This window comes from Crotalus tigris, unplaced genomic scaffold (assembly GCF_016545835.1).
Source record: "Crotalus tigris isolate CLP2741 ecotype Arizona unplaced genomic scaffold, ASM1654583v1 scf7180000023738.1706062, whole genome shotgun sequence".
NCBI classification, from domain to species: domain Eukaryota; kingdom Metazoa; phylum Chordata; class Lepidosauria; order Squamata; family Viperidae; genus Crotalus; species Crotalus tigris.
This window is the reverse complement of record NW_024100150.1, coordinates 1,253,846-1,267,556: the sequence shown is the minus strand read 5'-3', so window position 1 is coordinate 1,267,556 and position 13,711 is coordinate 1,253,846. Positions and strand designations below refer to the sequence as shown.

Below are 13,711 nucleotides of genomic sequence, written 5' to 3'. Positions count from 1 at the left end.
AATATGGACATTTGGCTCATCTTTAGGATCCTTGCAGTGTCCTGGGGTCATGTGATCACCTATGCGATCTTCTGACAATGGGGAAGGCAGATTCACTTAACAACGTGTTACTAAGTGAATAATTGCCGTGATTCATTTAACAATTCCTGCAAGAAAGGTCGTAAAATGGGCAAAATTCACTTAACAACTGTTTTGCTTAGCAAAGGAAATTTGGGACTCCAATGTGTTCATCATCATCATTATCATCAAAAAGTTGGAAGGGACCTTGGAGGTCATCTAGTCCAACCCCCTGCTCAGGCAGGAAAGCCTATACCATTTCAGACAAATGGCTGTCCAGTATCTTTTTAAAAACTTCCAGTGTTGGAGCATTCACAGCTTCTGGAGGCAGTTTGTTCCACTGATTAATTGTTCTCACTGTCAGGAAGTTTCTCCTTAGTTCTAGGTTGCTTCTCTCCTTGATTATAATAATAATAAATAAAGTTGGAAGGGACCTTGGAGGTCATCTAGTCCAGGGCTTTTCAACTAGTGGTACAGGTACCACCAATGGTATATTGGCACCTGGCAGGTGGTACGCGGCCCTGCCCAGCCTAGCCAAGTGTAGCGGGGGAGGGAACGAGCCAAAGCGCAGCGCAGGATTTGCCGTGAAAGAGTCCTCAGGAGCTGCAGAGGTTAAGTTGAGGACTACCTGTACTTTATCGCTTTTTTCCTTTTTTTGTCACGTTTTTGACAGGGGTCATCAAGTTTTTGCTTGTCAAAAGGTTGCAGATGGAACACTGTGACCATTGTAAATATGAATCAGTTGCCAAGCATCCAAATATAAATCACATGACCCTGGGCATGCTGCAATGGTCATAAGTGTGAAAAATGGTCATATGTCATTTCAGTGCAATCGCAACTTTGAACAGGGTTTTTAGTTGGGTTTGTTTTTTTTGTTTTTTTTTTGCTCATCAAGTTTTTGACACCTTGCTAGGTGGTACTCGAATATTGCCATATCCTAAAAGTGGTACAGTCGGTGAAAAGGTTGAAAAGCCCTGGGCTCAATTGAAGTTGTAAGTCTAGGATTATGTGTAGCCACCTTTGGGGGATGGTGTAGTGCAGGGGTAGGCAACGTTGCTCTTTTATGACTGGTGGACTTCAACTCCCAGAATTCCTGAGCCAGCCACGCTGAGGGGAAAGGGAGAGGTTTCCAAATTGAGCCATGCTGGCTCAGGAATTCTGGGAGTTGAAGTCCACGAGTCAGGAAGGGGCCATAGTTTCCCCCATGCTGGCTCAGGAATTCTGGGAGTTGAAGTCCACAAGTCATAAAGGGGGCCATAGTTCCCCATGCTGGCTCAGGAATTTTGGGAGTTGAAGTCCACGAGTCACGAAGGGAGCCATAGTTCCCCCATGCTGGCTCAGGAATTCTGGGAGTTGAAGTCCACAAGTGATGAAGGGGGCCATAGTTCCCCCATGCTGGCTGAGGAATTCTGGGAGTTGAAGTCCACCAGTCATGAGGGGGCCATAGTTCCCTCATGCTGGCTCAGGAATTCTGGGAGTTGAAGTCCACGAGTCATGAAGGGGGCCATAATTCCCCATGCTGGCTGAGGAATTCTGGGAGTTGAAGTCCACGAGTCACAAAGGGAGCCATAGTTCCCCCATGCTGGCTCAGGAATTCTGGGAGTTGAAGTCCACGCGTCATAAAAGAGCCAAGGTTGCCTACCCCTGGTGTAGTGAATCCTGGGTTGGACTTGATGATCTCGAAGTTCCCTTTCAACTCTATGATTCTATGACTTCTTGCACAACCCAACAATGCTACTTTTTTTTTTTTTTTTTTAGCAAATTACCTGTGGTCCAGGACGGTCACATTGGAAGAAGGAATCCCAAGAACTGTGCAGCTTTCTATCAATTCTCCTTTACGAATCTCTCCCTGCTGATAATAATTCCCTGTGAATGATGAAAGAGATAACGGTCATCTCTTTGGCCTCTCTTTGGAATCTATTTACTTACCAATTTTTTGACACAAACATTTCCCCCCACACACACAAGAAAAATTAAAGCCACTGAGGAGGGGTTGCCCCAAAGAAGAGTGGGGGTTAACATATTCTCCAAAGCACCTGAAGGCAGGACAAGAAGCAATGAATGGAAACTAACCAGAGAGAGAAGCAACCTGGAACTAAGGAGAAACTTTCTGACTATTAAACAATTAACCAGTGGAACTCCTTGCCTTCAGAACAGTGGTTCTCAACCTGTGGGTCGGGACCCCATTTGGGGTCAAACGACCATTTCACGGAAGTCGCCAAACAACGCCATTTTTTTCCCCTTTCCTTAGCTGTGCTACTCCCTTTTATTCTATTGGCTTTTGAAAGCCGATAGAATAGACTCTCTTGAATAGAGTTTAATTCTATTGGCTTTCCAAAGCCAATAGGAATTGTCCAGGCTGTCTCTGCCTTGCTGAGCCCGCCAAAAGTCCCATTCTGCAAACGGTGCTGCATCGGTTGAGTAGTCCTCGACTTACGACCGGTTGAGTAGTCCTCGACTTACGACCGGTTGGGGGTCGCGGCATTAAAAAGGTTGAGAACCACTGCTCCAGAAGCAGTGAGTGCTCCCACACTGGAAGTTTTTAAGAAGAGACTGGACAGTCATTTGTCCGAAATGGTACAGGGTCTCCTGCTCCAGCAGGATATAAGCATCATGTGCCTAAAGCTCAAAGCATTTTTAGAGACCCCACATGCCCACTTCACGGTCTGTTTCTGTTGCTCCCCTCTGGGATGATATTTTGAAATATTTCTAACACAACTACTGGATTCTGTCACAACTTTGTTCCTTATGCCATCTAGTAAACTCACAGGATTCTTTTTTTTTTTTCCATGTATATGTTTACACTGATATTTCTCTGTGTGATATATATGTATGTATATGTGTGTCTATGCTAAAAAAGCATTTTTTGAGAGCTGAATGCAATGCAATTTCATTTTAATGTATGCTGAGTAGTGTACATTTAAAGCAGCAATATCGTTTCTATTCTATTTTCTGTATTCTATTCTAGTCTATTTCAAATTCTATTTTATTTCATATTTTCCATTCTGTTCTATTCTATTCTATTCTATTATTCTGAGGAACTCAAAGACAGAAGAGTTAACGAATAACAAAATAACAGTCCATGTAAAGGAATCTGAGCTGGAAAAGGATAAAAGCAGATGAATTTTTATTTACTGGCTAAGTTTTATAATGATTTCCCCCCCCATGCAACCTGCCAAGAGTTGTTTTTAGAGCAGTAGCAGAGAATTACGCTCAATAAAGGGCTGAATAGATTTCAAAAGGCTAGCTATGTTCGTACCTAGTCAAATCAATCAACCAATCAATTGAAATAACAGAATGGAATGAGACACTGGGAACAAAACCCTGGTAGATGAAAAGAGGTAGAATAAATTCTGCCATTGCAGGTAGTCCTCAAGATACGACCATAACTGAGCCAGCAATTACAGTCATATGTTGTGATGGTCATAAAGCGGGTCTCCCCAGTCCTACTCTAGCATTATTGTATCACACTGACTTTTGCTCATTTAACAAGTGTGTTGGGAAAAATTGATGAGGTGATTATTGCAGGCTTTTCTTTTTCTCTCTCTCTCCTTTTTCCCATCCTGTCTTTTTAGGCGATAAGCCTCTCAATTCACCAACTTCTGCTTGGCTCTTATGCCCATTTTGCAGACAGGGCAAACTGAGGCTCAGTGACGTCACACTCAAATGGCGGGCCTTTATTAGCTCAGGCCATACAGGCTAGAGATGGGCGGGGCTCTTTGGAAAGCCCTCAGGTCGGATCCAGATGACGTCACAGAGCGACGCCGATAGCGTAGGGCAACGGCATGAGTTCCTGCAGCCCGCGCGAAAGGTGGGCGTGCCGAGGCCGCGGTTGCTAGGCAACTCCGCATCTCTCCCTTTTCCCTCCCCCCCTCCCTCACCTGTGGAGCCGCAGAGCAGCCACAGGCTGGCCGACTTGAAGGCGAGGATGGTGGGGGCGAAGAACATCGCTTCGTCATCAGGGTGCGCCGTCACGAAGAGGACGCGGGTGGTCGGGACGTCGCGTCGCACTGCCGCTAGCGATTCCGGTCCGTCTGAGAAAAGCGTCCGGTGGTCTGGCCGCCGCCTCCACTTCCTCAGGCCGCGGTAGCGCTGCAGCCACAAGCGAGGAAGCAGCCACAGCAAAAGAAGTGCAAGAGGAAAAAGAAGCAGGGCGGTCGTCGCCATTGTAAGGCAGGAGAGAATTAAAAAAAAGGAAGGGACAAAAAGTCCGGATGGAAACCTGAACCGCAAAGAATGGTTCCGCCTCATATACTTTTATAGAGTCCCAAAGGCAACTGGACTTTCCTGTTTTTGCTTTGGAGACGTTTCACTTCTCATCCAAGGAGCCATCAATGTGCAGCAGCAGCCAAAAAAGCTAATACAGTCCTGGGCTGTGTAAACAAAGGCATAGAATCAAGATCATGTGAAGTATTAGTACTGCTTTAGAAAACCCTAGTGAGGCCACACCTGGAACAATGCAGCCAGTTTTGGTCACCATATCACAAAAAAGATGTTGAGAGTTTGGAAAAAATTCAGAGAAGAGCAACTAAAATGATCCAAGGCCTGGAGACTAAAACATACAAAGAACGGCTGCAGGACTTGGGTTTGGCTAGTCTAAAGAAAAGAAGAAATAGGGGAGACAGGATAGCTATATTCCAGTATCTGAAGGGCTGCCACAAAGAAGAGGGAGTCATATTATTCTCCAAAGCACCAGAGGGCAGGATGAGAAACGATGGTTGGAAACTGACCAAAGAGAGAAGCAACCTGGAATTAAGGAAAAACTTCCTGACAGTGAGGACAATCAACCAGTGGAACAGCTTGCCTCCAGAAATCATGGGCACTCCATCACTGGAGATTTTAAAGAAAAGACTGAACAGTCACTTGTCTGAAATGATATAGGTTCTCCTCTATTCTATGTTGAGCTTCTTCAGCTCTGACTGGATGGTGGGGAATGGAAGGATTTATACTCCTTGCAGACAGCTGGTCATTTGCCTTCTTTTAGAGCAGGGGTTCTCAACCTTGGCAACTTTAAGACTTGTGGACTTGAACTCCCAGAATTCCTCAGCCAACTCCTCTGGGAGTTGAAGTCCATAAGTCTTAAAGTTGCCAAGGTTGAGAACCCCTGTTTTAGAGAGAGGACACAGATGAACCTCCAAGTGGCCTTAACGACTTTTTAAAATAATGTGTTGAAAGAAAAATCTTCATCAGGGTCCAGTCCAAGCCGGGAATAAACAAAATGGAGGCTGCTTTAGAAAAAAGTTCTATTTATTGAAGAGCAGAAGCAAAACAGCATGTGGCTCTTGGAAAGCTGACCACATGTAGCTCGGAGTGGTGGGGTTTTATACCTTCTTGGGCTTTTGTGTTTCGAGTTGTTCCTGTGGTATGAACTTTGACCTGAGCTTTGGAGCGTGTCCTTTTTGGTATTCCGATGGTCCTGGGTTAATCTTATTAATGTCCTAAAGGTCATGTCCTGCTTCTCTGGGGCTGCGGTGATGGCTATGTCCTGTATTGGATTTTTTGAGTGAGGGGTTGCTGGTTTGAGTTCTAACTCTCTGTTATTTTTAGCTATCAGTTTTGCTGCTAGGGATTTCAAAAAGTCCTGTCTTGAATGGGTTTCTGCAGGTACTATTTCCTCATGAATGGGGCTGAATGGGATTATCAAATCTGCATTTCTACAGAGCTGGCCTGCTGAGTTTCTGACTGGGGGAGAGAAAGAGGTTTCTGCCTTCTAAGTTCTTCTCCATTATTCCTTTGGAGAAATATAATATTCTGCCTTTTTAATATTCCCCAAAATATTTCTCGGGGGGGGGGGGTGTCTTCCCACAAATGCAAATGAGCAGCTGTCTACAAAGAATATAAATCCTTCCATTCCCCACCATCCAGTCAGAGCTGAAGAAGCTTCTTGGATGGGAAGCGAAATGTCTTCAAAGCAAAAACAAGGAAATCCAGTGGCCTCGTGAAAAAAGCACCTTTGGGACAACCATGACCTGGATGACTGAGAATCTCCAGAGACATTCTTTGATAGAGAATGGGGATTTCCAAGCTGCCTTGTAAAACCATGGCAGGACCCAAAAGATAGCCTATCTTTTATCTAACCAACCTTTGGGTTGGTTCCACCTTCCAATCTTGTGTTTCATTCCTGGACCAGCAGCCGAAGTGCAGCATCCTTTAACCATCTCAATTTTGCTCCCTTTCAATTCATGTGCAGAAGAAAAAAATAAATGGCAAAACTCCTCAGAGATACTAAAGTACATTGGACTCTCTTGTACAGTGTGAATTTTGCCTTTGCAAAGTGTTGCTTCATTTCAGGTTGTTGCTGAATCCAGAAAAACGGGATAAAGGATTAAGTCGAAAACGGACATATAGCAACATATTCAGGAATATTGCATTTGCTGGAGATAAGAGCTGTGGAAGTATTATGGGTTGTTTGCCGATGCTGTTATTTAGTTGAATAATGAAATGTCTGCAAGCAAACAATCAAGCTCAGAGAGAATTGAGGACCCCACAGTCCTTCTCTCTTTCTCCTCTTCTTCCTCCACTCCAAAAACCCTACTCCCTTATAGCCCTGATGATGTTACTGAATTGGGTCACGAAAGGTTTGCAAGAAAGCAACCAAGCGTCAGAGAGCACCAAGGACCTCGATGAACTGGCTAGAAGGGGGAAAGATTTAAATTATGGAGTGCTGGGTGGTCTCTGTAATGTGGAATAATGAACAATCACTAGAATAATGATGTGTCTGCATAATTACTGGAATAATGCTGTGTTAGTAGTAGGTGACTAACCTAATGCGCATTGCACTTGGATACAATGTATGTAGCAAACTCCATTGTATCCCCGTGAGAAACGAACCTAATGTATTACAATGTGTATTTCAATGTGTATTCCTTTATTCCTGAGGAAAAAAGGAAAGTATAAAACTGAAGTCTGAACCCGCCCTCGGGGTTCAGAATTGCTGGTTGCTATTGCTTCTGAACCTGCGCAATAAATCTCTCTGCTAAAACCCTCTGGGATTCGTAAGAGTCCTTGCGTTTTCCACAAGATTTCTGAGCTTGGTGGTGTTAATGCAGACGTTTCACTACCAAGCTAGGTAACATCATCAGAGCTACATCTATATCTAGTGCTGATGATGTTAGCTAATTTGGTAATGAAAGCTCTGCAAGAAAACCACCAAGCTCAGAGACAACCAAGAACCCCATAGTCCTCTCCTCCTCCTCCTCCTCCCCTCACTCCCTTCTAGCACTGATGATGTTACCTAGTTGGGTCATGAAAGGTCTGCAAGAAAACCACCAAGCTCAGAGGCCACCAAGGACCCCACAGTCCTCCTCTCTCCTTCTACTCTAAAGTCCCCTTTAGCTCTATTGATTGATAGATGGAATGATTGATTGCAGCTGAGCTTCATAAATTAACATTGACAAATCCAGGACACAGCCTGTCCAATGCTCATACCTTCAGCACTGGTCACAAAACCAGGCTATTTAACCAGGTTAAAATCATCACAGTTGGAGCTCGGTTAATCTCAGATGAAATGTGGTTTCATACAGAGGACTCTATAGCGGAAAATGCTCTCAAAATTAGTCTTTTTAGGGGGAAAATATCAGGCATCTGCTGATTAACAATCCTCCTTAAAGGCGATGTAGGTTTATGCCGCAGTGTTGTGGCAAAGTGTGGTTTTGTCGCTTTGGCTCCACGTGTTATGTAAATCGGGGCTTATTCAAACTGCGAATGAGGAAATAGCATTTGTAGCATCTTCCATCTCTGACAGGGATGAATCTCATATTTATTCTAATGTTAACTTATTTCAAGTTTAAGATAAGTGTACTTCAGTCCCCAGAATTCCCCAGCCAGCCATGCTTTAAGAGGGGTGGATTTCCACTCCCAGAATTCCCCAGCCAGCATGCTTTAAGAGGGGTGGATTTCCACTCCCAGAATTCCCCAGCCAGCATGCTTTAAGAGGGGTGGAATTCCACTCCCAGAATTTCCCAGCGTGCATACTTTAAGGGGGTGTGGACTTCCACTCCCAGAATTCCCCAACCAGCATGCTTTAAGAAGGGTGGACTTCAACTCCCAGAATTCTCCAACCAGCATGCTTTAACTTTAACTCCCACACTATTCCCAGCCAGCATGCTTTAAGATAGGTGGACTTCAGTTCCCAGAATTCCCGAGTTGTGGTCTTCAGCTCTCACAATTCCCCAACTACAGTGCTTGTTGGGGCTGGGAATTTCTGGGAGTTGAAGTCCACCCCTCTTAAAGTGGCCGAAGTTGTTAAACACTGGGCCAAAATGATCGCGAAGTTCCAACTCTTGACTATAATTTTATATATTCCATTAAATACTTTGTAGCCCCTAAAAGGCTGCTACATTTTTCAAGGTCTTTGAACCTTTTTCATTTCAGCATTGACAAGACTCCCACATTCTTGTTCTGGAGAGGACATCTGGATTCATTCAACATAAAAGGAAAGGTATTTTGCCATCTGGTTTTAAGTATGGTTACTTAGAATGAAGGCCTGTTGGTTTTAACAGTCCTCCCTTCCAAGTAAATACTTTGTGAAGAATACAGTTGTGTTTTGCAGATTTCTTCACAAGTGTAGTTAGGCTTGCCTTTCCCTCAAGACCTTTAAGTAAGTAGGACATCATTACTGTTTAAATAAATCATTGAACAACCAATCCTATATACTGTTAAAACAGTGGTTCTCAACTTGTGGGTCAGGACCCCATTTGGGGTTGAATGATCATTTCACGGGGGTTGCCAAACAACGCAGTCCGCCATTTTTTCCCCCTTTTCCTTAGCTGTGCTACTCCCTTTTATTCTATTGGCTTTTGAAAGCCAATAGAATAGACTCTCTTGAATAGAGTCGAATTCTATTGGCTTTCCAAAACCAATAGGAATTGTCCAGGCTGTCTCTGCCCTGCTGAGCCCGCCAAAAGTCCCATTCTGCAAACGGTGCTGCACCAGTGGAGTAGTCCTCAAATTACGACTGGTTGAGTAGTCCTCGACTTACGACCGGTTGGGGGTCGCAGCATTAAAAAGGTTGAGAACCACTGTGTTAAAAGAAAAATCTTCATCAGAGTCCAGTCCAAGCCAGGAATAAACAAAATGGAGACTGCAAAAAGTTGCAGTTTATTGAAGAGGAGAGCCAGACAGAAAGATGGTTCTGGGAAAAACTGACCACATGTAAGAGGGAGTGGTGGGTTTTTATACCTTCTTGGGCTTTTGTTTGGAGTTGTTCCTGTGACATGAACTTTGACCTGAGTCTGAGTCTGCCTTTCTGGTATTCTGATGGTGGTGGGTTAATCCTATTATGTCCCAAAGGTGATATCCTGCTTCCCTGGGGTTGTAGCTGATGCCTGTTGGATTTTTTTGGGTGTGAGGGATTGTTGATTCTAGAGATCTTTGTCTTTCTAATCCCAGCTTCCTGGCTCCAATTTTTCTGACAAGATTATCACATCTGCATTTCTGCAGACCTGGCTTCTGTTTGGGGCAGAGAGACTGGGGTGGGGGAGGTTCCTGCCTTTAAGATCCTTTGGGAAAATATAATATTCTGCCTTTTAATATTCCCAAAATATTTCTTTCTCTGGGGGGGGGTTGACATCCCAGAGTACTGTTGAAGGAAAAGTCTTCCTCGTGGTCCAGTCCAACCTGGGAATAATCAAAATGGCGACTGCTTTAGAAAAAAGGTTGCAGTTTATTGAAGAGGAGAGCCAGACAGAAAGATGGCTCTGGAAGAAAAGAGAGAGAGAGAGAGCACATGTAGGGAGTGGGTTTTTATACCCTCTGGAGCCTTTTGTTTGGAGTTGTTTCCTGTTCCTGTTTGAGGCTTTGTATTTCCTCTGTCGTGTATTCTGACCTGAGTCTGGGTGTGCCCTTTGGCATCTGTGAGTTAATCCTATATGTCCTGTCTTAGACTTTGGATAGGGTATGTAGATTTTAGGTGTTTTTGTCTTCTTAATCTTCTAGCTGGGGGCTTCCAACCTTCCTGGATTATTTACATCTGCATTTGTACAGAGCTGGTTTCTGCTTGGGGGAGGGAGACCTGGGGCTATTAAGAAAAACTGGGCATGCTTTTCTGCCTCTTTAAGATCCTTTGAAGAAATATATTTTCCTGCCCTTTTAATATTTCCTTCTCTGGGGGGCTGACTTCCCACAGATGGGCCATTTGCTGTAAAAATGCAAGGTTGTGGCTTGAATTCAGAAGGAAGGGAGAAGATGTACAGGTCTGTATAACAAAGATAAAGTAATAGGGAGTGTGGACAGCTGGGGGCCCTTTCAATGTATAAAACAAGAACTGCCAGGGACATCATACAAGACATATAGCTAAGATAAGGAATAGGGCTAAGACAGAGCTAAGAGATGACTTGCTAAAAGTTTTCTAGGATGCCTATTGGTTAACTTTGAGGAATAGGGCTGAAATAGAGCCAATAGAGTACTTGTTAGGTAACTTTTAAAGGGTTTATTAGTTAAGACTTAGAAATAGGGATGGCATGAAGCCAATGTAGAGGACCCTTTAGGTAACTTGCAGAATGCCTGTTAGACAATGTGTCTTTATCCCGCCTTGAACAACGGTATAAAAGCTTGTTGAATCCTTTGTTCTGGGTCCTGGCATTTTGCTGGATGGGGCCCCTTTTGCTGAAGCACTTCAATAAAAGGAAACAAAACCTGCACCTCTTGTCTGGGGTTCTTCATCGGCTTTGGCACCAGGCTCAGATCTGAATTGGGGCCAACATGTATATAATAATAATAATTAATAATAATAACAATAAATAAATAAATAATATATTAATAATAGTAGTAGTAGCAGTAATAGTAATATGTTCGAAGGGACCTTGGAGGTCATCTAGTCCGACCCCCTGCTCTGGCAGGAAACACCATACCAGGAGTAGACCACCTTGGCTCTTTTATGACTCATGGACTTCAACTCCCAGAATTCCTGAGTCAACCATGCTGAGGAGAAATTGAGTGGTTTCCATGCTTAGCTATGCTGGTTCAGGAATTCTGGGAGTTGAAGTCCACCAGTCATAAAAGAGCCAAGGTTGCCTACCCCTGCACTAAACCATTCCAGACAAATGACTGTCCAGTCTCTTAAAAACTTCCAGTGTTGGAGCATTCACAGCTTCTGGAGGCAGGTTGTTCCACTGGTTAATTGTTCTCACTGTCAGGAAGTTTCTCCTTAGTTCCAGGTTGCTTCTCTCCTTGATTAGTTTCCATCCGTTGCTTCTTGTCTAGTTTGATGAAGAGAAGGACGAGGGGGGACATGATAGCAGCCTTCCAGTATCTCAGGGGCTGCCCCAAAGAAGAGGGAGTCAAGCTGTTGTCCAAAACACCTGAAGGTAGGACAAGAAGCAACAGATGGAAACTAATCAAGGAGAGAAGCAACCTGGAACTAAGGAGAAACTTCCTGACAGTTAGAACAATTAACCAGTGGAACCACCTGCCTTCAGAAGCGGTGAATGCTCCAACACTGAAAGTTTTTAAGAAGAGACTGGACAGCCCTTTGTCCAAAATGGTCTAGGGTTTCCTGTCTGAGCAGGGGGTTGATGACCTCCAAGGTCCCTTCCAACATTATTATTATTATTATTATTATTATTATTATTATTATTATTTGGTTACAGTGAAATAAAGCTGGATTTGAAGTTTCGCGCCCAAAGCATCTGGTTAACTTTTCTCTTCTCCCCATCTTTCTCCTAGTTATATTTTAATTGTTCAATTACAATTCAAACAAATTGTTTTGGTAACAATCCCTGGCTTTGCGGACTGGATGGCATTACATTCCATTCTATGACCTTGGACTGCCAAAAAGAGTAGCTTCAATTCCGCTTATCCCAGACTCCCTTCTACCTCCTCGCAGCACCCTCCCCCATTGCCTATGGAAGACTGGTTGGCCTCTGGCCAAGCATGTCCGTAACAGGATGGCAGTCCGGACACCTTCCCTAACCAGTGTTCACCACAAGTGAAGAAGCTCCACTCTGTGACCTTCAATTCACTAATTAGTATTTTCTGCTTGGATAATTTAATTAGTGCAAAGAATACTAATTAATGAATTAATTGTCGCAGAGTGGAGCTTGTTAACTTTGTTGCTCTTCTCTGCACTAAGTTAATTAGTGCAGAGAAGAGCAATAAAGATGATTAGGGGACTGGAGGTTAAAACGTATAAGGAACGGTTGCTGGAATTGGGTAGGTCTAGTTTAATGAAGAGAAGGACAAGTGGGGGACAGGATAGCAACGTTCCAGTATCTCAGGGGCTGCCCCCAAGAAGAGGGAGTCAAGCTATTGTCCAAAGCACCTGAAGGCAGAAGAAGAAGCAACGGATGGAAACTAACCAAAGAGAGAAGCAACCTGAAACTAAGGAGGAATTTCCTGGCAGTGAGAACAATTAACCAGTGGAACGACTTGCCTCCAGAAGTTGTGGGTACTCCATCACTGGAGGTTTTTAAGAAGAGACAGGACAGTCACTTATCTGAAATGGTATGGGATCTCCTCCTTGAGCAGGGGGCTGGACTAGAAGACCTCCAAGATCCCTTCCAGCTCTATTCTGATTCTAACATTGTACCATTGAGAAGGAAAACAGGCTCTTCTACGATGACATTTCAACAACTTGCATTGTTCAATGCACGTATATATGTAATATGAACCAAGAATTCAGCTTCAACCAGATCTATTTGGGTGGAAACACCGACAGGCCTGCAAAGAAGCCCGAATGAACCCAGGAGGAGTTACTCACAAACAAGCCGTGTCATGCCCGAAGTGTTATGCCACAAACATTTTTAAAAAAAAAAAATAGCATTCAAATTAGGTTGCAGATGTAGCCTTTCAAAAAAATAAATAAATACTGGCAGGTAAAATTAAAACAAATCTTCGAATGGGTCCATCTGTAATAGAACAGCTCTTCCCAAACTTTTTAGATCCAGGATACTTTGACACTCTTAAAACAAACTGAAGACCCGCAAAGGGCTTTGGTTTATGTGGGTTATTATATATCGATCAACATTTACTCTGTCGGGAATGAAAACCGAGTAATTTTGAAAGAAATGTTTGTATTTGGGGACCCCCCTGAAAGGGTGTTGGGGACTCCAAGGGGGGGGTCCCAAACCAGTGAGAATCACCGTGACAATATTTCTTTACTTTTTTGTATTTTATTTATTTATATCTTGCCTTTATGCCTTTTATAAATAACTTATGGCAGTGAACATAAGTAATCATCCTTCTTCCTCCTAGTTTCTTTACAACAGCCCTGTAAGGTGGGCTGGTCTGAAAGGGGGTGATTGGCCCATTCAGATGGCTTTATGCCTAAGATGAATCACTGTCTCCTGCTGATCAAACTTGGCCCTTTTATGACTTTTGGACTTCAACTCCCAGAATTTCTCAACCAGACACGCTGGCTGAGGAATTCTGGGAGTCGAAGTCCACAAGTCATAAAGGACCAAGTTGGAAGACCCCAGCTTGTGGACTTCGACTCCTAGAATTCCTCAGCTCTCATATTTCTTGGCTTGCAAACTGAGAAAGTTGACACTCAAGATGTGTTCTCACAATTTTTGGAAGTGGAGCCTGGCATTTGTAACCCAAGTCAAACGGGTCTTTCACATCGCCGCTGGTATGTTGCTTGTACGCATCATAATTGATAGATGGCTTTGCATTTTCTGCAGAATCAACTGTTAACAACTTCTTTAGAAAATTATGG

At 43.7% G+C, this 13,711-nt stretch overlaps 1 protein-coding gene across 1 annotated transcript in view; it reads right to left on the bottom strand.

The window, feature by feature from the left end:
• Nucleotides 1–4,440, bottom strand: part of PIGL (phosphatidylinositol glycan anchor biosynthesis class L) — a 28,177-nt gene extending 23,737 nt beyond the window's left edge. Inside the window, exons 1-2 of the mRNA XM_039321387.1 lie at nucleotides 3,939–4,440; nucleotides 1,824–1,923 (exon numbers count right to left, since the gene is read on the bottom strand). Of these exons, the coding sequence (XP_039177321.1) occupies nucleotides 1,824–1,923; nucleotides 3,939–4,308 (470 nt within the window). The 5' untranslated portion in view covers nucleotides 4,309–4,440. The remainder of the gene's footprint in view (nucleotides 1–1,823; nucleotides 1,924–3,938) is intronic.
• Between the last annotated feature and the right edge of the window lie 9,271 nt (nucleotides 4,441–13,711).